The sequence below is a fragment of the Notamacropus eugenii genome, chromosome 2 (assembly GCF_028372415.1).
Source record: "Notamacropus eugenii isolate mMacEug1 chromosome 2, mMacEug1.pri_v2, whole genome shotgun sequence".
Classification (NCBI taxonomy): Eukaryota; Metazoa; Chordata; class Mammalia; order Diprotodontia; family Macropodidae; genus Notamacropus; species Notamacropus eugenii.
In genome coordinates, this window is record NC_092873.1 from 513,247,677 (window position 1) to 513,271,500 (window position 23,824).

Genomic DNA, 23,824 nt, shown 5'->3' on the forward strand with positions numbered 1-23,824 from the left:
CTCAACCCAACGACAATTAAAAAAGAAAAAGGGAAAGAAAACCTAACTTCCCATTTCAGAAGGAAAGTCTGGCTCCTTCAGAGCTCCTAGAATATATGTGGTGCTCTTCCCCAAGGGATTAGTCATCCATTCACCATTAGCTGAGAAAGCAGACTCTTCTAGGTGAAATTATTCCAAATTTATTTAAAATATAAGACAATCTGTCTGGAAATCTGGATACAAATTTTCTAAAAGTCCCTCTGCACACAGGATGCACCAGAATGTCTCCAGGGATCCTAGGTCACACATAAGGCATTCCCACTGCAGGCAAAAACTTTGATCTAGGTCCCTGAGCCACAAGACACCCCAAATTTTCTTCAGAGAATTCCTACCAGTGCATGGGGCAATCCAAGTGGAGTTCTTGATTCACCCTTACTAGTACAAGCAGGTTAACACAAATAGAGAATACATTTAGAATAACCCCAAAGAGATGTGAGGTTCCCAAAATGAATTAGGCATTTAGTGCTCATTTATTTGGGGCTTCTAAGTCAACAGCCAAACTTCATACAGTAGACCTGCATCCCATAAGAATCTTAGACAAGCTATCTTGATGAATGTCATGAATAAGGCAAATAGTCTGGGTCTGCTTAAAAAGGAAAAAGGAAAAAAAGAATATTTCTGAATCATCATAGAGTCAACAAGCTCTTTGTCTTTATTGTCAGGGACACACTGCTCTCTTGAAACTCTTACCATAAATGGTACCAGATGGAATAAAGAAATTGCAGATAAATGGAAGAAAAGCTTGCAAGTTCTCCATGGAGAAGCAAAGAAAGGATTTGGCAGAGTTGGTTTCATGGAGTTCAAAGGCAGCATAATGCCCTTTTGAGTATTTGAGTATGGACCAGGGGTATAGATAGGAAAAGGAAGTGATGCTACCCTCACGGAGTTTCCTTTCTACTCGGGAGAGGGAGCCTATGCAGATGATGACATCTTAATCAAATCCTGAGGTCAAATCCTGGATCCACTCACCACCTTTCTTTCTTAGATGTTTGTCTTGTCTCTTCAATTAGATTGGAAATCTTTGAGAAGAGGGACCAAGTCTTATATTTTTCTTTTTTTTCCTTTCCCTTTCTTTTCCTTCCTTCCTTCCTTCCTTCCTTTCTTTTTCTTTCCTTCTTTCTTTTTCTCTCCTTCTTTCCTTCCTTCTTTCCTTCTTCTCTTCTTTCTTCCTTCCTTCCTTCCTTCCTTCCTTCCTTCCTTCCTTCCTCCCTTCCTTTCTTTCTCTTTCTCTCTCTCTCTCTCTTCCTTTCTTTCTTTCTTTCTTTCTTTCTTTCTTTCTTTCTTTCTTTCTTTCTTTCTTTCTTTCTTTCTTTCTTTCTTTCTTTCTTTCTTTCTTTCTTTCTTTCTTTCTTTCTTTCTTTCTTTCTTTCTTTCTTTCCCCAGAGTCATATAGCTACTAAGTGTCTGAAACCAGATATGAGCTCAGGTCTTCCTGACTCCATGACCAGTGTTCTATTCACTGAACCACCACTTCTCCTCTTATAGTTCTTTGTATTACCCATAGTGCCTAATATGATGAAGTAGGTGCTCAATAAATGATGGAAAGATAAGATGGTGTTAGATTGTCAGATGAATATCAAACAGAGGAGTTTAACATTGGGAACATTTGGGATGATTGATCATTTTCTATTTTTGATTATAATCATCTGTGAATAATGACAACATTCACTGTATTTAAAGATTTGCAAAACAATTTTTCCCAATCACCCTGATGAGGCAATTGTCGCATGTGCTATTATTATCCCTATTTTTACAGATGAGGAAACTGAGACTCAGTTTGTGATTAGTCCAGGATCACATAGCCCATGAGGAAAACAAGAATCCAGCTCAGGGGCCTTGACTCTGTTTCCAGCATTCTGTCCCTCAGGCTGCACTGAATTTTATACCCTTCTCCACCCCCATATCCCAAGCTTGGGATTGCTTCAGGGTGTCCTAAAAATCTCAGTGCCATCTTAGAGTATTGTAGCTTTAAACTATTAAAGCTTCAGGATATCCTGATTAAAAGCAAAGATCCCAATTTCTTTATCTTTGCATCCCGCCATCCCTGTCAAGCTCAGTGACTGTCTCATAACATAATAGGTGCTTAGTCAGTATTCATTAAAAGTCTGTTTCGATTAGAGAACAGCTAAACAAAGCATGGTCCATGAATGTAAGGGAACAATGCTGCACCGCAAGAAATGGTGAATATGAAGAATACAGACAGAAGCATGAGAAGACTTACATGAACCGATCCAAAGGGAAATCTACAGACCCAGTGAAACGACAGCAATGACTACAATAATGTAAAGAGAAAGAATCCTAACAATGACACAATGCTATGAAATGAAAATGAACAATGACCCCAAAGAAGAGACGTTAGAATTCACCTCCCTCTCTTCTTTTAGAGGGTGGAGGTGGGGTGGGGGATGGAGCACTGGGTTGTGGAACACTGCATGGAATATTAAACTTGATTAATGTGCTGGTTAGTTTTGCTGAACTTTAAAAAAATTCTTTGTTATAAGAGATGGTTCTCTGAGAGGGGATATGGGAAGACATATGGGAAATGAATGGGATATTAAAACAAAGGATATCAATGAAAAAAATGCTTAAGTCTGTTTACTGAGTGGTCCAACTCCCCTAGCACCAGTCAAGTTTCCATCTCACCCCAGAGACGTTATCTAGAATGATTGCTTCCTCAACCCCGACTCCCACACTTGATGAGTCAGCCAGCAGCTGCCTAAACAGCAAGGCCAAAGGAAAGATTTCAGGGATTCCCAAGGGAGCTGTTGGGCCAGGACAAGTTCTGAGTCTCTTTGTCAGAAGATTCAATAGCAAAGTCCAGCACCACAACGTGATGAATAAGATGCAAAACCTGATGTTTTATAATAACAGCAGATCCTGTCTCTAAAAGTTTGCTTAAGATTATAAAGGGCTCCTTTTTTCTCAACAGAGTTTAATTGCTATTACAAGGTCCAGAGACAAATTCACTTGTAAGGTGGAAGGGAGACAGAAACCCCCAAGGGTGTTGCTCAATAGATTTGATCACTGCTGATCCCAGGTAGACCACAAGTCACTGTCAACCTGGTTGTCCTGTCTCTACCTCTCAATAACCCTGTGAGTTATATGGGGCAAGTAATATTATATCCATTTTCCAAATAAGGAAGCTGGGACACCTGTGCTATGTAAAGCCTTACAGGGCATGATTGATTCTCCTCAACCAACTGGAAGACATTTCCTCTGTGGTCTCATCTCCTTTCAATTCAATGCCTATGGTCATATGGCTAGTAAGTCTTACAGCCAGAACTTGAACCCAGATTCTCTTGCATCAATAATTCAATTCAACAAGCATTTTTAAGCACCTACTGTTTGCCATGCACCATGCAATTAAGATACAAATCCAAAAATCAAATAGCCCCTGCCTGCAAAGAGTTTCCATTTTACTGGGGAAATAACATATATAGAGAGAGACAAGGATGCACAAAATAAATATAGCATGAGTGTGTAGCTCTCCCCTTGGGCTCACTCTCCCAACTCCCACTAGCAATGTCAAGTTTGGGTCCCTGAAATAGACTGAACTGTCTCTAATCAGGGTTCTAAGAGTTACTCTAGGGAGGACATTTTAGTACTAGCACTCATGAGCCCCCACCAGTGTGCTCCCCTTTGATGAGCATTTAATTAGCCAGAGTTAATCAGCTTTTAAAAACAGGTATTTACTGAGATGATATAGTAAAAACAATTGATTCAAAAAAATTCTCTCAAAAGTCTTAGACTTATTCTCTCAAAAACTTATACAGAATTCAGGGAATTTGGGCTCAAGTTTAGAGAGCACATGGGGTTGGATGGATGTCCTTTTTTCCCCTGGAAGTCCTCATGAAGTTCCTCCACTCCAGGTTGGTCTAGCTCTATGTTGTGCTTTAAAAGTCAGTGTTCTGGTATGGCTCTTCCTCAGAAGCTGCTGTCAGCCATTGATGCTCTGGGGGCACTGCTATGACATCTTCCAGTCCAAATAGGCCAAGTCTAACCCTTCAAAATTCAAAAAGTCATTCTCTGGTCTAGATGGAAGTGGAAGGGAGCATGTGTGTGAGAAGGAGACAGAGACTCTCTCCCTCTTTTCTCTAGAGATTCTCTCTCAGACTAACTGAATATTGGAATTCTGGATTCCAAGCTGACTTACTGTTCTCCCCTCTCTGCAATGCCTCACAGGACATGACTGATTCTCTTTGATCAACTGGACGACATTTTCTGTGTGGTCTCATCTCCTTTCATTTAATGACCGAAGAACTTTACTCACAAAATGACTAAGAGGTTCGTACCAAGCTTGTACCTTTGATCGATTCTGAAACTTTATTAATGAGGCCTCTCACCTGAAAAAAGTATTGGGATGTAGAGTACCTTCTTAGTTACATTCTTTGGGGTTGGGATTATGAGACATCTCTCTCACAAATGCTGACTCCTTGGAGGAGGAGTTAGCAAAGGCTTCTGGTGGGAGGTGGTGACTGAGATGTGCTTTGAAGGAAATGGGGTGGGCAAAAACAAAGGACATTCCTAGCCTGAGCTTGGTCTGTGAGAAGGCTCTGAGGTGGAAGACAGAATTTCATGTATGGGCAGCACTAGTAACTTGACTGATGTAATTAGAACATAGCATGTGTGTGTGGGAGTATGGAAAGCTAGTTGGGAACCAGACTGTGAGGGGCTGAATGGGGGAGTTTATATTTTATCTCAGAGGCAGTTAGGGGTCACTGAAGATTTTTTGAGCAGGTAAGTGACATGGTCAGATCACATTTTAGTTATATCAGTTTGGTGGCTGAGTGAAGGATGGATTAGAGTGGGAGGGACTGAATGTGGGGAGACCATTTGGGAGGTTAATGAACAGTCCAGGTGAGAGGTGATTAAAACTTGCACCGAGCAGTGACTACGGGAGTGGAATAAAAGGAAACAGCTGACTGGCTCTTGGAATCCTGAGTTCCAAATTTGCTGGTCCTGCCTTCATACACACCTCTCTTCCTCACAAGGAAGGACAGATTCTCTTCCACCATCTGGAAGACATTTTTCATGAGACACATCAAAGAGGTAGAATCAATACGACTTGACAACTGATTAGATCTTTGGACCAAGGAACAGGAAAGAATCTGAGCGATCTGAAGGTTGGCACTTTTAATACAGAGGAAAATGAGGCAAAGTGGGTTTCAGAGGAAAGACCCTGAATTTTGTTTTAGACATGATGAATCTGAGGCGTTTATGGGTCATTTAGATGGAGACATCCAATGGAGAACTGGATGTGGGGCAGAGTCTGACACCTAGGAGGCGATTCACAAATGCTTGTTGGCTGACTGGAGTTTAAGACAGAGGTGGGATGTGCTGAAAGTCATCTGCTTAAAGATAAAGCTGAGTCCAAGGGAGCTGATGAGGAAGGAGATAGGCAGAGACAGAGTTCAAGAGGAGGAGAAAAAGAGGAAGGGGGGAACTGTTCAGGTCTGGGGGGCAGCCCAGCAAAAGCGGCAGGGCCTGGCTGAAAACCCAAGAGCAGTCAGAAAGAGAAAGAACTGAGAGAGGAGAGTGACAGCAGGCCTGGGCTCCATCCATTCCAGAATCTGTGTCTTTTCCCTATCACTCAATCCTCCTCCCCCGCCTCCCCAACCATTCACCATGGCGTCTCAGGGGCCCCCCCAGACCGGGGTAGCGTCCTCTGAGTAAACAGCAGTCCTTCTCCACCCCCACCCTCATCCTCTGCCCTGGATCAAGCGTGGTTGCAGTGAGGGGACAACTCCATCCCACCAGCGTGAAGACTTCAGAGGGAGGGTGGAGATGGGGAGTGCAGGAAGGGGTGAGTTTCTTCACCCAAACATCCTGATTCTAGGAAAAGTGGATTTTGAAAGCTTAGGAGAGAAAGAAAGGAACAAAGATACACACGACTCTTGGCACAGAAAGTAGGTTCGCCAAACATTCTGATGAGTTCAGCACAAGCTGAATCAGAAACACATGGACCCAGTTTTCTTGAGAACATGGGCCCAGGAGAGGGGAGGTGGGGGGAGAGCAGTGGAGAGGACACTTGGCAAGGAGAGGAGGATCAGAGGGCTACAGGTCCCAGTCTGGTTCCAGATGTTGGAGGCAGTCTGTGGGAGCCACCCCTGGCTTCCCCTTCATTCTCTTCTGGGGATTTGTAAAAACAAGACCGGCAGTGGGAGTTGGGGGTTCCCAACGCCTGAGATGAATGTCAGAGACTGGGAGAATCTCAGAGCTGGAAGGGGGTGGCAGAAAGCCTCTCAGTGGGTCAGACAATCCTCCAGCTAGAGCAGCAAGTGACTCCAGATGCCTTCAAGGGCAACTCTCTCATTTTACAGATGGGGAAACTGAGGCCCAGGGAGGTGACATGATTTGCCTAAAGTCACACAGTTAGTGAGTTATCTAGTGCAATTTAATTCAATAAGCATTTATTAAGTTAATAATATGTGGATATGAAGTAAAAAACGAAACAGCCCCTGCTCTCGAGGAGCTAATGTTCAACTGGGATGGAGAGAGGGGACCACGACGTGTATCTCTGAAGTGCAGACAGAGTAATTTCAAGAAAGAGAGGGATAATACCTGGGACGATGAAGAAAAACCTGTTAAAGCTTGCAGCTGTGCAGCCCCACACATAGAACATGGGATTAGTCCAAGGCCCAGAGATGGGCAGTGACCTGTCCAGGGTCACACAGAAAATTATTTGCAAAGCCAGGCCCTGAAGGGTCCCTCCTCACTGTGTACCCTTGCTGACTCTGGGTGTAGCTACAGAAGATGAACCTGAGAATCACTTCTAGGAGTCATTTAGCTCTAGGACTCTGGGGGGGAATGAAAGCAGGGAGTTACAAGTCCTGGAAAGTGTCCTGGTGTTAGAGGTAGAGGAACAAGGTTCAAATGTCTTCTAATATCTCAGAGTTCACATTCCAGTGCTCCCTCCTCCTTACTGCATGTGTAACCTTGGACAGGTCATTTCCCCATCCCATTCCTCATTCCCCAGCCTGTTTCTTCAGCCAAGAAAGAAGGAAGTTATACTGGATCAGGGGCTGGTTCTTGACCTGGTCTTTGTGGGTTAATTTCAGAGTGTTTGTGAACTTGGATGGAAAAAAAATGACATCTTCATTTTTACCTACTTCTAACTGAAATTTAGCATTCCTTTCAATTATGGGTAGATAGCCAAACAAGAGCTGATTAATGGCCATACCCAAAGAGGGAAGCAGCTAGGTGGTTCAGTGGACAGAGTGCCAAATCTAGAATCAGGAAGACATCTTCCTAAATTCAAATCTAGCCCCAGACACTTGCTAGCTATGTGACCCTGGCCAAGTCACTTAACTCTGTTTGCCTCAGTTTCCTTAACTGTAAAATGAGCTAGAAAAGGAAATGACAAACCACTGCAGTATCTTCATCAGCAAAACCCCCAATGGGTTTACAAAGAGTTGGGCATGACTGAAAAATGACTAAACAACAACAACAAAGAGAAATCATGAATGGTTTGATGTAAGTTTACCAGGACATTTCCAGTGGAATGTCCCAGCGATCTATACTTAGTCCTGTCAGATTTCATATTTTTTAACTTGGATAAAGGCTCAAGTAGTAGTATTAGGAAGAGGAGGCCAAGGAGGAGGGAAGAGGAGGAAGGGAGGGAGAGGAGGAGGGGGAGGAGAGGGAATAATAGCTAGAACTTACAAAGTGCTTCAGGGTTTGCAAAGCCCTTTTCATAAATCATATCATTTAATTCTCACAACTCTGGGAAGTAGTTGTTTTTTCAATCTCCACTTTACAAATGAGGAAACTGAGGCAAACAGATTCAGATAGTTCAGAAATGCATGAGGTAGGATTTGAACTCAGGTCTTCCGGACTCCACATGTAGCACTTGACCCCCTGTACCATCTTCTAGATAGCATGCTTGTCGTATTTACAAATAATATAAAGCTGAATAAGAACGGATGCATTGGTACCCTAACAGGTCTTTCCCTGGTCCAGTCTATCCTGACAATTTCTTAAGCACCTTGCCACTGCCCAACCTTTTCTCCTGGTCTTCTGTTCTAATCCCTCCAACATGCCCTCTGTACTGGAGGCAATCTTTGTACCCTGAATATATGTCTAAGCTGGTATCAAACCATTCATGACTTCTCTTTGAGTCTAGTCATTCAACAAGCTCTTAGTGCACCCAAATGGACTATCAGCTTGTCTTCTCACCGCCTTATCCATAAGCAAAGGCTTGGCAAAATCTGGGCAAATTATAACCACAGCATTCCCACTAGCCATGAGTCTGGTGTTTTTAGTAAGCCTGTCCTCAGTCCCTTAACCCTAATGCCCTCTTCACTAGTTCATGAGGTCATGAAATCATAGGTTTACAGTTGAAAAGCTTCCTCAAGTCTGAAGTGGCTCCAAGCCCCTTTTATAAAGGGGACTTATGCATGTGCTTTGTGATAACATTGTTACTTGCAATGACCTTTGCATTCAGTGTCAGTCAATAAACATTTATTAAGCGCCAGTTCTGAGTCAGGCAGCGTGCTAAATGCTAGGGACACAAAGAAAGGTCTGACAATCTCTGCTCTGGAAGATGGGAAGATCGCAATCTGATGGGGTGGGGGGAGAGAATGCTCATCACAAGGGTGTGGTGAGTCCTACAGCTGGGGTAAGAAATGACCTTAGAGAGTATGAATTACAGAGTTGGATTCCTCTTACAGAAGGATGAGTTTGGGGAAATTACGAAATTCAGGAGATCAGCCAGGTGGAAAATGATGACCACTCTTAGTGGTTAAGCTTTTATTAAGCTACTCTCATGTAGAGAGTCACATGAGCAGTGCTAAGGGAGGCACCAGTGTGAAATAATATGTAATCCTTGCCCTCATGGAGATCATAATGTAACTGACATTCACAGCATAACACGTATGAAAATAGCTATAATATAAAATGGTGGATAAGTGAGAGGCAAACAAAATGATGTGGTAATCTGAGAAGAAAAAAGGTCATTTGAACTGGGACCTCAAAGGATAGGGAGGATGTCAATGGCTGTAGAGTTAGCATAACAATCTAGACATAGGGAACAGCCTGAGCAAAGGCAAGGAGGTAAGAGAGTATAGGATGCAGACAGGGGGGAGTAAATCATTCACTTTAACTGGAGCAGAGAAGACTGAGATAAGGATGGAAAGGTATTTGCTAGAAGAAGGAATAAAGGAGGGGACAAAGGCAAGCTATATTGTGAAAGTAGAGTCAGAAAGCATTGACAACTGACTGGATGCCTTTGTAGGAGGAAATCAACCCATTCATTAATCAGGAAGCTTATACCAACTGCCTACTGTGTGCTAGAGACAGTGAATACTCAAAGACAAAACCAAAGCAATCCTTGCCCTCAGGGAGCTTATGCTAACAGAGAAAGCACATGTATGTTTATGCACACACAAAATTAAATGTACATTTGTAAATATATATCAAACACATTCAAAATCAGATCAAGATACCTTTGGGGAGGGAAGAGAAATTATCAAATTTTGTACCAATATTTCATAGTATAGAACAAAGAACACTAGACTCAGACAGAAAATCTCTGAGCTTAAATCCTGTCCTAGCTACTTACTCGCATAAGGGTCATAGGTAAATCATATTGCCTCCAGGAGCTTTTGTTTCCACTAGCAGTAAAATGGGAATATTTCCTAACCTGATAGGACAGCTCAATTCTACATTTGTGTGAGAGTGGACTCCATTGATTATTCTACTCCTTTAAAATTGATTTTGTTAGATTCAGTTAATCAGAACCAAGTGTGAACAGGACCTGTACACCTCCTCAAATCAATCAAAGTCATAGTGTGAGAGATGTAGTTATGCTGTAAGAAATTTGTATGCAGCTGTTGCTCAGTCACTTTTCAGTTGTGCCTGACTTTTCATGACTCCTCTTGGGTTTTTTTTGGCAAAGATACTGGCATGGTTTGCCATTTCCTTCTCTAGCTCATTTTACAGTTGAGGAAACTGAGATAAACAGGGATAAGTGACTTGTTGAGAGTCACAGCTAGAAGAAGCTAATTTAAAACTGGAGTGATTCTCAGAGAAGACTCTGGAAACAGAGAGATTGGAGTAAACTTGGAGCAAGGGTAAGATCCAACATATCTCTGAGGGGCAAGGTTATAGCAAATAGGGAGATATTGAGGAGAGTCCTCAGCTCTATAGGCACCTCAAAGTAGATCTTGGCTGAAAGAAATCCTGAGAAAAGATCAGTTTTTCCCTGCTTTTCCCTCCAGATGCTATCTGTCCACAGACGTTACAACATAATCTTCAGTTTCATTACCCAAACATTTCCAGAAAAGTGAATTTTGCCTCATCCACAAAAAAAGCCAAGGGTTAACTAGAAATAGATAGAATTACTGTTGTTTGTCCTTTGTTTTGAAAAGGGCCAATGACATCACAGGTGATGTCTTGACTTTCTCATGGATTGGATTTAAGTGAGGCAGAGTTATACAGTCATCTGCCTCACTCTCCCTTCCAGAATCTTCCAGTGGCATGACAAAAGTCGTGATGACTCATGATGGCCCAGAATGCAGTGGATGACCTTGGCATTTTCGATGTCTGACCAAGCTGCAAGTGCTCCACAGTGCCTGCTTCAGCCACTTTCATGGTCATTGGAGCAAATTGTTCGCATCCACCCATTGCACCAGAGGAAGTCTTCACAAGCTTGGGGTAAACATCCCTCTAATTCAGTTACTCTCAATTTCATTTAGCCAGAATTGTACAGTAAGGTAGCAAGCTTAGCCTCTGTCTAAGTGTTAGGAATTTGTCTAATTAGGGGCTTAAAGCAACTGTGAACTTATAATTTTTCACCTAAAATGAATTCCATAAAGATGAAGAGGAGGGACCCAAGTGGATCTTTGGGGCTTTAAATTTAAAATGTGCTAATTATCATAACTGTTTTATTTATTAAGTATCTGCTATTAAAGTTTCTCATTTCTCTAGTTCAATCCAAAGTTGTAGACAATGAAATATTAATTATCCTGATTTTATGGGGAAACTGAGACTCATAAAGTGGAATTGACTTGTCCAGGGTCACACAGAGGACAAGTCACACAGAGCCAAGCCTCAGATTCAGTTTATCTGAATAAAATACCAGAGTCCTTTCTACTGCACCCCATGACCTCCTCCTAAGCCTCAGGAAATCCCCCTCTAAGCAAAACCATTCCTCAGGGAAAGTGTCATAGGGGTTCAGGTAGAAATGGTGAGAGAGGCTGGAAGCCAAAAGCAGGGAGGGAAGGAAACTTTGGTCAGGGAGGTCACCTCAGGAAAGAAATCATTTTTATGGAGCTCTAGAGTTTACAAACCACTGTATTCATAGGGACCCTGTGAGGCAGGGAATGTAAATATTATTATTCCTTTTTTCAGATGAAGAAACTCATACGATAAGGCTCATAGGGTTATGGGATCATTCAAGGTCACAGGCTTAGTGAATGTCAGAGCTGGGATTGGAGGCCTGGTCCTCTTGACACACATATATTTATTTGTATTAAGTTATCTCCTGCTCTCTGGTCCAGAGCTCTTTCCACACATCACAAGTTCCAGATGTCCCTGGAACATCCCTAGAACCTTAAGCACATGCTATAGATGACAGTTTTCCCATCAAGAGAGAACAAGAGAGTGGGAGGGACCAGCAAAGATGGCAGAGGAAGGGGAAACTGTACAGTTCAGCTTTCCCTAGTAACTACTCCAGCAAAGACCTAGGAAAAGCATCAGAGTTGTGATTGGGAAATGAAAAGAAAAAAATCACGAGTTATTTTTCTAGCCCAGGTCAGCAAAGGCAGACAGAAGTCTGTGGACACTGTAGAAGAGGTCTATTTTGGGAGGTTCCCCATGCAGTGCCTTCTGCACTGGTACTAAACTGGAGTCTGTGGCTGTGTATGATCAATCAATCAACAAACATAATTTTATTAAGTGCCAGGCGTTGAGCTAAGTCCTGGGGATACAAAAAAGAGGCGAAGACAGATCCCATCCTCAAGGAGTTTACAATTTAAAGGGAGAGAAAACATGGACAAAAACATGTCCCAGATCCAACAGAGACAGGTCTGATAATGTGAAAGGGGTAGAAGAGTAGCCAACTGGCAGCTCTGTTGTTTGTACCATTGTCTGAGTTGAACATCCAGTGAAGACCTGCACCTAAGAGTGACTGTCTAGGGCAAGGAATGGCTGTGGACTTGAGATAGGAACAGAGTCAAACAGCTACTGGGAGGCTCTGACCTCTGAGTGGGGTCTTGTATTCAGCCCAGTCTGAGTTCTGCAGCTAAGGCAGGGAGCTCAGACCAAGGATAAGCCCCAGTTCTGTCACTCTGAACCTACCAAGCCTTCCAACTGTCTAGGAGTGGCTAATGCCTGCAGCAGTCTACTGGAACTCCAATGAGGGGTAAACCTACAGTTATGTTGCTCAGACTCAAACGAGGGTCAAGAGCTTGCAAAGCTCAGCCCAAGTGGCCAGCAGCCAAATTTTGCCCTAGATCAGACTGCTCTGAGTGCACTGAAAGTTTGAAGTTTGAAGCCTCAGCTGCCTCTAATGTCCTTGAAAAATAGAATTCACTACCCAACAAAAATAGCAGCAAAACCCCACAGAATACAAATCAGAACTGAATAAGGTCCAGATGCTCCCACCAGAAGTGTTTAGAGCCTGGCCCTAACATGAAATCCTATTTGGGGAAATAAGGCTGAAACAATGAGTAAAACGAAGAAACAAAAAAGATGACCACTATCAAGTTATTACAGTGCCAGAAATACCCAAAATAGAAACCCATAAGAAGGAATTATTCAAAACATCTACAAGAAAAGTCTAAAAAATATCACTTTGATAATGATCAATTAGAACTTAAAGGAATTTTTTTAAGTCTTAAAATTACTTTCTAGATGAAATTAGACCACTAGAAGGAATAGTTATAAAAACATGAGATCTTTGAAGGAGAGACTTGGAAGGAGGATTGACAGTTTGGAATAATAAAAATTCTTACCCAAGCAACAGACTCCTTGAAAATTAGAATGGACTAAACAGAAGTGAATTGCCATTTGTGTCTTTCTCTCCAACTCATCATCCATGAGACAACAAGAAATATCTCCATTAAGCTGTCAAATTATTCTTCCTAAAGTACAAGTCTGACTATCTCACTATCCAATGAACTCCAATGCCTACCTATCTCCTCCAAGATCAAACATAAAACCCTCTGTTTCACCTTCAAAGCCCTTCAAAACCTGCCATCTTCCTACCTTTCCTTTCTTCTTACACATCACTCAACCCAACTCACCCCAACTTCTGTAATTCATCAACATTGGCCTCCTTGCTAGTTCTCATACAGGACCCTCTCTCTCCTGACTGTGGACATTTTCATTTACTATCCCTTATGTCTGAAATTCCCTCCCTCCTCTTCTCCACTCTTTGCCTTCCTGGTTTCCTTCAAGTCCCAGCTAAGATCTCACCTTAAAAGAAGGCATTTTCATTTTCCCTTAATGTTAGTGTCTTGATCTGGAAATTATTTCTAATATATCTTGTACAGGGTGACCCAAAAAAATTTTAGTGTAGTTTTAGGCCTTAAAAGCTCAAAGCTGCACTAAAACATTCGGAATATCTTATTTATATCTATTTTGTGTTGTCTCCCTCATTACACTATGAGGGTTTGGGTTTTTGTTTTTTTAGAGCAAGGGCTGTCTTTTGCCTTTCTTTGTATCAACAGTGCTTAGCAGAGTATCTGACACATAGTAGGCACTTAATAAATGCTTTTTCACTGACTACCTGAGATGATACAAGTTCCCCTCTGAACCTTAATGTCATCACGGGTCATAAAGGGAGTTCAATAATACCTGGGAATGGTTTTGTTTTACTATGTTTTAATTATATTAAAAGAGGAAAGAAAAGGAAGGGGAAAAGAAATACATTAATGGAGAAAGGGGAAGGAAGTGTTCAGGGAGTTTATTGTCTCATATAATTGGGATGAATAGGTACAAGATAATATAAATGGGGAAGAAGAGATGGAGGTAGCAAGGGAAATAACTGAATCTGGTAGAGAAGGGTAGAATTTTCATACAGAGTTGAGTGTAGAAATATACTTGACTCAATAGGGAAACAGGAGGAAATGAGCAGAAAGGAGAGAGGAGAAGGAAGAATGGGAAATAAGGGGGAAGACAGATTGGGGAGAGATTAGTCATAAGCAAAGCAAACTCTAACCTTGGAGGATGGATTGTGAAGAGGGATTTAAAAGGAAAGAAAAAAAAGGGAAACCTCTAATTAAAGTCTGGGCAAGGGAAAAAGAAAAGGAGCTGGGGATTAGAAGCAAATTGCATGGAACATCCAACACTGGTGCTTAAGCACATTCCTCTCTACCATCTTCTTTGTTAAGAGGGAGGGAACAAGAAAAGGAAACAGTACAATAACATGAATTGGAGAGAAATACACAACTAACAATCATTTTTGTGAATGTTAGTAGGAGAAACTAAGAAAATGGAAGAAAATAGCAGGTTAGATTACAAAACAGAATCCAACAATATGTTGTTTATAAGAAACACACTTGAAATTTAAGAATTTACACAGTTTAAGTTACAGGAGAGGGCAGAATCTATTATGGTTCCTCTGAACTAAAAAAGGCAAGGATAGCAAACATGATCTCAGATAAGGCAACAGCCCAATAATTGTTTAAATAAAAGAAATAAACAAAGAAATTACATTGTGTTGAAAGGTAGTATAGACATTGAATGAAATATCGATACTTAACATATATGCACCCAATGACATAGAATTTCAATACGTAAAAGAAAAACTAACTGAGTTGCATGGAGAAATGTACAATAAAACTATAATAGAGGAGAACTCCAATGTACCTCTTTCAGATATAGACAAATGTAACAAAAAAGAAAATTAAGGACTAGAATAACATTTTTTATAAAGTTAGATATTGATTGAGAATTGAAAGGACTCTATTATTTCTCAACTGTCTATTGTCTCTTTACAAACATTAACCATGAATTAGGGCATTAAAAACCTCAAAAAGCACTTACAGAAAAGCAAAAATATTAAATTCATCTTTTACCAACTACAGTGCAATAAAATTATATTGAATAAAAGCCCAATGGAGAAAGAAGTAAAAAGTAAATAGAGACTAAGTGACTTAATCCTAAATAGATAGATAAAAAGAACAAATCATAAAAACAATAAATAATTTTATTAAAAATGACAACAATGAGACAATACAGCAAAAAAATTTAGATGAAAATTCCTTAGAGGAAAATGTATATCTCTAAATACTTGTTTCAACACAAGAGAGGAAAAACAGATCAAGAAATTGGGCAACCAACTTAAAAAACTAGAAAACCAACAATTTTTTAAAAACCATTTAAACACCAAAACATAAATTCTGAAAATCAAAGAGGAAATTAGAAAAATATGCAAACAAAAAACTTCCTTTGGTTTAATAGATAAAATAAGGTTGTTGTTTTTTAAAAAAAATACAACAAAATAGATGAGCCATTATATAATTTGATTGAAGAAACAAGAGCAATGGAAACCAGACAACCACAGACTCTCCTCAGCATACACACACACACACACACACACACACACACACACACACACACACCGTATACATACTTTATACCAAACATTGACAAACATCTTGGTAGTCACTCACCTTGAAACAACAAGGGGCAGTATCAGCATCTTCAGCATCCTCATCAGCAGCTCTCCAGGGAATTGGAAGTAACTAATTTCCTGGAAGCACAAAAAGAAATATGGATTTCTAGCAGGCCCTCACTCACTTGTGTTAACCTAATGCTCTTATACTTATCACAATCTTTTCATGGGAAAAAGGCTTCTCTAGAGGCTTCATGGGAAGTGAGAAAAGGTCTAAGCCTTGAGGTCAGGGTTCCTGGGTTCTCATCCCTGTTCTGCTGTGTGACCTTCAGCAAAACACTCCCTTCTGAGATTTCTTTTCCTCACCCATTAAAAAATGGGAGATTAGAAAAGATAGTCCTTTAAAGTTGTTTCCAACTGTTTGATTCATCCCTGTTCCCAGGGCTGGACCATGATGACCTTAAAAGGTCATCTGATCTAACTTCATTCTTTAGGTAAGGAAACAGACCGGGAATTCCCCAAGACCACCCAGCTGGGTAACCCTGGAGCTAAGACTACACCTTGGTACTATCCAACCCTTTCAACTATTTTACAGATGGGGAAACTGAGTACCAGAGAGAGAAACTGACTTCACCAAAGTCAAAAAATGACAGCGGCAGAACTGAGACCAGAATTGAGGTCTTCTAATTCCTAGCCTCATTTTTTTTCTAGCACACCATGAGAAAATAGCAAGTTAAAATAAAAACAAGTTGTATCCAAACATTGCTTTACAAGGCACTTTATAACTTTTTTTTTTCCATTTAGGCTTTTTAACCATCCTGTGAGGCAGAAGTACAAGTAAGTTCATCCACATCTTACAGATGGGGGAATTAAGGCTCTTAAAGGAGAAGTCATGACTTTCACAGAATGCCAGAACTGGAAGAAGACTTAGAATATAATGGAGATGATGGAAAACAAAAGGGAGTATATAGCCTAGTGCTTGGAGAGCTGACATCAGAGTTCAGGAAGAGCTGGGTTCAGGACCTGCCTTTGACCTATAATAGTTATATAAGACTGTCTCAGGAAATTCTGTAAGATGATAAATTGAAGAGAGAGTGCCAATCTGCATTGGTGGAGGGACCTTCCTCACCAGGAATTCCTTATGCTAGTGAAATCACAGTTCTAGTTCTATGCTTGTGCCCTTTTTACAGAAGAGAAAACCGAGGGTCAGAGAAGTCATTGCTGGCCAGCATCAGGGGCTGAATTCAGATCTGAAGGGCAAGGGTCATCTATTCTAACTGTTCTGTCTCACATGAGCCCACAAACTCGGGCTCAGTAGGTGGCCTCGGGCCAGCACTCTGGGTCAGTAAGGGTCAGAGCTGGGAGGGGTGAGCTCCTGGGACCGCCCCGGGCTGTTTCCGACCTTGCATGCCTTCCCCATTGCACACCAGAGCATTTAGGGAAGCAGAGGTTCAGGGCTTCAGTCACTGGCTGAGACTTCAGACAGCCCCTGGGGGATTCTATTTCAAAGGGAGACACTGAACTCCCCATCTTCAGCCAAGAGCTTGTTCTAACGTCCACATCCTTCCTGTTATCTCTCTGGCTTGGGAACTGCAGGCTGATCCAAACAGATGGAGAGGGATGCTTGGATAGAAGGGCCCCCCAGACTGGGCCAGGAACACACAGGAATTCCAAAGTTGTTCTCAAGTTAAGCCCTAGCACAAGGAAATGTTCGGTCCTGTGTTAATTCAGGGGAAGAAATGGCCCCCAGCTTGCGACGGCCAGCTCCTTCCTTGCTGCCCAGGGTCTGGGGAGAGGGCCCTAGACGTGGAGTAGGGGGCCAAAGGGATCTCAGATACCATGGAGTCCATGCTACAGACAAGACAACTGAAGCCTCTAGAAGGGAAGTGACCTGAAACAAGGACCTCAACTATCAGCTTGGTGGTGCCATAGTGCATAGAGAGCTAGACTTAGAATCAGAAAGACCTGAGTTCAAATCCTGTCTAGGCATTTACTACCTATGTGATCCTGGGCAAGTCACTTCACCCTGTTTGCCTCAATTTCTTCATCTGTAAAATGGCAAATTTCTCTAGTGTCTTTGCTAAGAAAATTCCAAATGGGGTCACAAAGAGTCAGACGTGACTGAAATGCCTGGACAACAGGAACAGGGATAGTGAAGGGCTCTCAAGTCCAGGACAGATCAAAGGAACTGGGAATGTCTGTCATGGAGAAGAGAAGGGCTCAGGGCACTGAAGGGAGCAGGTGAAGTCTGACTAGCTCCCAATTCCTGGAAGGTATTTCTCTTAATGGTCTCCAAGTCAAAGGAATGAATATCTAATAGTAGAGACTGTTTTTGCACCAGTGAGAAAGATATTAAGGGAAAGAGAAACCCTGAAATCACCCTCCTTGGCTTGCTGTCTCTGTTGTCATATGGTCTCTGGGCCTCTGCATCAAACAGTCTGGTTCCCTAAGGAGTTCTAGGTATCACAAAACCTGTTGCTACTTGACTTCACATCCAGCCTCTGATGCTCCTGAGATTTGTTCCCTCAGGGAAGTCATTTGGGGAAGTCAGTCTCTCTGACTCTCTGTTTTTTTCCTCTGTAAAGTGGTTTGCCTCCCACACAAAGCTCTTAGGAAGATAGGGCTTCGTACCAGAGATACAGGAGTAATCATCATTGGAAAAGGAAGTGGGAGAGACAGAGGAGAGATGGCAGGAGGACACAGAGACAGAGGCAGAGACAGAGACAGAGACATAGGAGAGATGGCAGGAGGAGACAGAGACAGAGGCAGAGATGGAGACAGAGACAGAGGCAGAGACAGAGACAGAGGAGAGATGGCAGGAGGAGACAGAGACAGAGGTAGAAACAGAGACAGAGACAGAGGAGAGATGGCAGGAGGAGACAGAGACACAGGCAGAGATGGAGACAGAGACAGAGGAGAGATGGCAGGAGGAGACAGAGACAGAGGTAGAGACAGACAGAGGAGAGATGGCAGGAGGAGACAGAGACAGAGGTAGAGACAGAGACAGAGGAGAGATGGCAGGAAGAGACAGACACAGAGGTAGAAACAGAGACAGAGACAGAGGAGAGATGGCAGGAGGAGACAGAGACACAGGCAGAGGTGGAGACAGAGACAGAGGAGAGATGGCAGGAGGAGACAGAGACAGAGGCAGAGATGGAGACAGAGATAGAGGCAGAGACAGAGACAGAGGAGAGATGGCAGGAGGAGACAGAGACAGAGGAGAGATGGCAGGAGGAGACAGAGACAGAGGTAGAGACAGACAGAGGAGAGATGGCAGGAGGAGACAGAGACAGAGACAGAGGAGAGATGGCAGGAAGAGACAGAGACAGAGGTAGAGACAGAGACAGAGGAGAGATGGCAAGAGGTGACAGAGACAGAGGCAGAGACAGGGACAGAGGAGAGATGGCAGGAAGAGACAGACACAGAGGCAGAGACAGGGACAGAGGAGAGATGGCAGGAGGAGACAGAGACAGAAACAGAGACAGAGACAGAGAGACATAGCTGGAGTGCCACAGATTCCTATAATTTTTAGGGAGACCTTTCATGCACTGGATTTATGGGAGGAACAGGACCAGATTGTCCCAGGATGGGAAGGCCAGTATGGATTAAGATCTTTACCCATGGAGGGCATGAAATCCCGCTGACTCTGGAGTCAGAAGAGACCTGGGTTCCGATCCTATCTCTGACGTAGGAACAGCATGACCCTGGGAAAGCAACTTCCTCAGTTTCCTCATCTGCCAAATGGGGACACCAGCCCCAGACCCACTGCCCACACCAGCAGGCCATTCGGATTCAATAAGAGAAGGGACAGGGCCATCTCTTGTTACCATGGAAGTGTTATTAGGAACATTATTATCACCTTCACTATTCAATTTGATTCGATTCAACCAATATTTCTTGAGCACCTACTGTGTGCCAGGCACTGTACTGACAACTGAGGACAAGGCTGTCCCGGAGCTTACATTTGGAGGGGCAGGGAGGGTCCCCACAAGCATCCAGACGGGCACATAATCGATAACGTGAGGACTCGGAGAGTTTGACCCACTGAGAGTGGGGGAAGAACAATCTTGAGCTCCAGGTGGCACGTGAGCCATGTCTGGAAGGAGCCTGAGGATTCTACAAGTTGAGGGGGGAGGTAGGAGAGCACCTCAGGTCAGCTAGATGGGGGATGGGAGGCACAGCCTGGGCCAAGGCTCTGAGGGACTGACCTGGGGTGAGAGGTGTTGGGTCCTCAGGAAGAAGCCCAGGAGGCAGCCTATGATGACAGAGAGCACTGACAGGATGAGCAGCCCATTCCTCCGGCACACATCCTTCACCCGAGCCAACAGAGCATCCAAAGCCATGGTGCCCTCTGCCCTGGAGGCAGGGTCCTGGCGTGAGATCAGCCTCCCATGGAGCCACCCTCCTGATCCGGACTCCCCAGGCCGTCTGGGGTCTGGGAAGAACAACTCTGAGCTCCCAGCCCTGGCTGCTTAGCCTGTGAGGTCACCCTTCCCCCCCACAGCCAGGCCCCACGAGGGCTCCCTCCAGCATTATTACTGCTCCAAATGAATGCCCGCAATCCTATTATCAACTACATCATTAAGAGCCTGGGAGCAGCTTAGGGAGCCCTGGGAAATTAGAGTAAAGCACGGAAGGGTGCCAGAAGCATTGGCCAGGAGGGATGGGGGCAGGGGATAGGAGCTGATGACCCCCAGCTCCCTTCCGGCTCTCACATTCCAGGAATCCATGATGCAAAACCAGTCCCCTCTGGTTTGAGGATGGTGCCAATTTCAACAGGACCCATGCATGACAAGGGGCAGCCAACTTGGGTTCAGATTCCATTTCTACTGTGCACCTCTGGCCAATCGGGCTAAATGGTTACTAAGCATCCTTCTGGTTCTAGCATTCCATCATTCTGTGATCACATAATCATAGTACTAATAATTATGACAATGGTAATAAGGTCAATGTGGCCGCCCCCCCCCCCAGTGTTTCATAAAGCTGAGCTCGGGGGTCCTACCAAGCTGGAACCAGGGACAGACTGGGTGTCATGAGAGAGCTCCAAAGCCATAATGCTCTAAGCTCAGGCTGAAGGCAGGAGTCGGGCTAACATCCACAACCACGGACAGCAGCCCACTAATGAATGAATTCAGCCTTTTTGCTGTAATTCTCATCTCAAAGATAATTGTTTATTTGTTTAACTAAAGCCTTCTGGTTGGAACAGAGGGAAAAGTTATGTAAGTCTGACTTCCTGGTGGGACGTGCAAGATTTCAGAAAATCAGACATTCTTGGGAAGTGAGAACAACCTTCGTTTACCAAGGGACTATAATCAAAGAATATTTTTTAAACCAATGGGTAAGCCTTCTTTTTTTATGTAGAAAGAAATTTGTTGTTGTTCAGTCATGTCCAATGCTTTGTGACCCCATTTGAGGTTTTCTTGACAAAGATATTGGAGGGGCTTGTCATTTCCTTCTCCAGCTCATTTTATAGATGGGGAAACTGAGGCAAGCAAGGTTAAATGACTCACCCAAGGTTACACAGCTAGTAAGTATCTGAGGATAGATTTGAACACAGAAAAATGAATCTTCTTCACTCTAGGTCAGGTGCTCTGTGCACTATGGCATCACCTAGCGACCACAAAAAGAAATACATTTTCTTAATTAACAAATTTTGGTACAGTGGAAGAAGTGAGTGTTAGATTTGGAATCAGAAGGTACAAGTCAAATCTTGATTCTGCCTCCTACCACATGTGTGACTTTTGGGGAACTGACTCATTTCTCTGTAAAATGGGGGTAGAGGGATTGGACTCAGTGATCTCTCGGGACCCTTCCAACTCTACGATCCCCAAGATGTCACTGGAATGTTCCTGCTTGAATCTCCTTTCCTACTGTCCAGAGGCTCACAGGTGTGGTGCCTTATTCTTCCAATGAAACCTAATACATTTCTTATGTAGCATCACCTGACTCCATCCAATGGCTCAAAATCATTCCACTTCCCCAAATGACTAAAGACATATTTAAGCCTAGCTTGTGCCTTTGATAGACTGATTCAAAGAGGCAGGGATTCTCACTCCCTGTAAGTATCAGGTCTAGAGAATCCAATTCAATTCAATAGACGTTTATTAAATATCTACTGTGTGCCAGTCACTGGGGACGCACATCTTAAAGAGAAAGACAATGCCTTTTCGCAAGGAACTTCTAATCTAACGGGGAGACAACAACAATTAAAAAACAGATAGAAAGTAGCTGCAATGATGTAAATGAAAGCAACACAGTAAAGCAGAAGTCAGCAGATTGTCATTGCTCATCTGGACGACTTACTGCCAGTTACTGAAATGAAACACTAGGTTTTTGCCTTGGCTGGGGCTTGAGGTCTTGGAGTGTGGACTCATAGAATAGGTAGATACGCAGCTCGTCTTTGAAATTAATGTGCATACGTGTGATTAAATGCTTTTCTAAAATAATGAGCTTAGCAGATGGGATTCAATGAAGGCACAGCTTAAATGGACAGAATGAGAGTGGTTAACAGAATGGGGAGACTGGCCAAAGAGTCCCACAGACAGACACCCTGCCACACATCGCCTCAGACACAGACCTGAGAAATGGGCACCACTCGCTCAGGGGCAGAGTTAAGGGGTAATAGACAACTGTCACTCTTGAGAAATTGAGGGAATAGACTGATCCTCCAAGAATCCCTGGTGTTAGGGAGGTGATCGTGATGGCAATATTTTTTTTCTTGTGTTGCAACATCCTTGATTTCTGTTTCCAAGAAAAAGGCAGAACAGACTTTGAAATCCTGGGTCTGGTTTCCAAATTAAAGTATGACACCTCCCATGGCAGACAACACCCAGTTCATGTAAAGAAAGCTATATGATAACTATAATGGTCAAGCTTGGCCCCAAAGAAAAGTGAAAAGATTGACCTCCATCCACTCTTTGAAGGAGCGGGGGACTACAGATGTGGAACATGTCCTATCTTCTCAGATGTAGCTGACGTGTAACTGTTGCTGAAGTGCCTCCCCTCCCTCCTGTCCCTTTATTTTTCATTCTCTGCTGCAAAGGATGATTCTCTGAGTAAGGGAAGAAGGGAGGAAAAACATACACAAAAATAAAGACCAAATCAAAACATAATGTAGCTGACTGTGACGGACCTTGGCAAGCAGAGAGAAGTGTGTAGAGTTCAGTGGATTCCAAAGGATGCATTTTCTCTTCATTGAGCCTCAGTTTCCTCAAACAGGCTTGATAATGTCTATTCTATCAAGTCCCTCCAAATGTTGGTGCTCCCCACCCCAAAGTAACTTTGTGTATGCTGTACTTATTTTGTATTTACCCATCTTTGCCCACACTGTCATCCCTCTGCCTTGCCTCCCCTGCCCCCCACCCCAAAGTAGACTATAAGCTTCCTGAGATTAGGGACTGTTTCACTTGTGTCTTTGTGTCCTCAGTGCCTAGGAGGGCAACTAATGGTTTTTTTAAGTGCTTGTAGAATTAAATTAAAATTAAATTAAGTGAGGGGCAGCTTAGTGGCACAGTGGATAGAGCACCAACCCTGGAGTGAAGAGGACCTGAGTTCAACTAATGCATTGTTGGTGGAGTTGTGAACTGATCCAACCATTCTGGAGAACAATTTGGAACTATGGTCAAAGGGTTATAAAACTGTGCATATTCTTTGATCCAGCAATACCACTTCTAGGTCTATATTCCAAAGAGATCATAAAAATGGGAAAAGGACCCACATATACAAAAATATTTATAGTAGCTCTTTTTGTGGTGGCCATGAACTGGAGATTGAGGGGATGCCCATCAACTGGGGAATGGCTGAACAAACTGTGGTACATGAATGTGATATAATTGTGCTTTAAGAAATGATGAGTAAGCGGACTTCAGAAAAACCTGGAAAGACTTACAAGAACTGATGTTGAGGGAGGTGACAGTAACAGCAACATTGTACAACGATTGACTTTGATAAACTTAGCTCTTCTCAGCATTGCAAGGATCTAAGACGATTCCAAAGGACTCATGATGAAAAAAATGCCATCCACATCCAGAAAGAGAAGTATGGAGTCTGCATGCAGATGGAAGCAGACTACTTGCTCTTTCTCCTTTTTTGTTTTGTTTTGTTTCTCCTTTCTCATGGTTCCTCCCATTGGTTCTAATTCTTTCTTATAACATGACTAATGTATTTTAAAAAAGGATCTGAGTTCCAGCTTTAGACATGTACTAGCAGTGCAAACCTGGGCAAGTC

At 42.9% G+C, this 23,824-nt stretch overlaps 1 protein-coding gene across 1 annotated transcript in view; it reads right to left on the reverse strand.

The window, feature by feature from the left end:
* SLC1A7 (solute carrier family 1 member 7) overlaps window positions 1-20,404 on the reverse strand; it is a 78,047-nt gene extending 57,643 nt beyond the window's left edge. The window contains exons 1-3 of the mRNA XM_072649493.1: window positions 20,314-20,404; window positions 19,807-19,954; window positions 15,657-15,736 (exon numbers count right to left, since the gene is read on the reverse strand). Coding sequence (XP_072505594.1) covers window positions 15,657-15,736; window positions 19,807-19,954; window positions 20,314-20,384 — 299 coding nt within the window. The 5' untranslated portion in view covers window positions 20,385-20,404. The remainder of the gene's footprint in view (window positions 1-15,656; window positions 15,737-19,806; window positions 19,955-20,313) is intronic.
* Window positions 20,405-23,824: the final 3,420 nt, after the last annotated feature.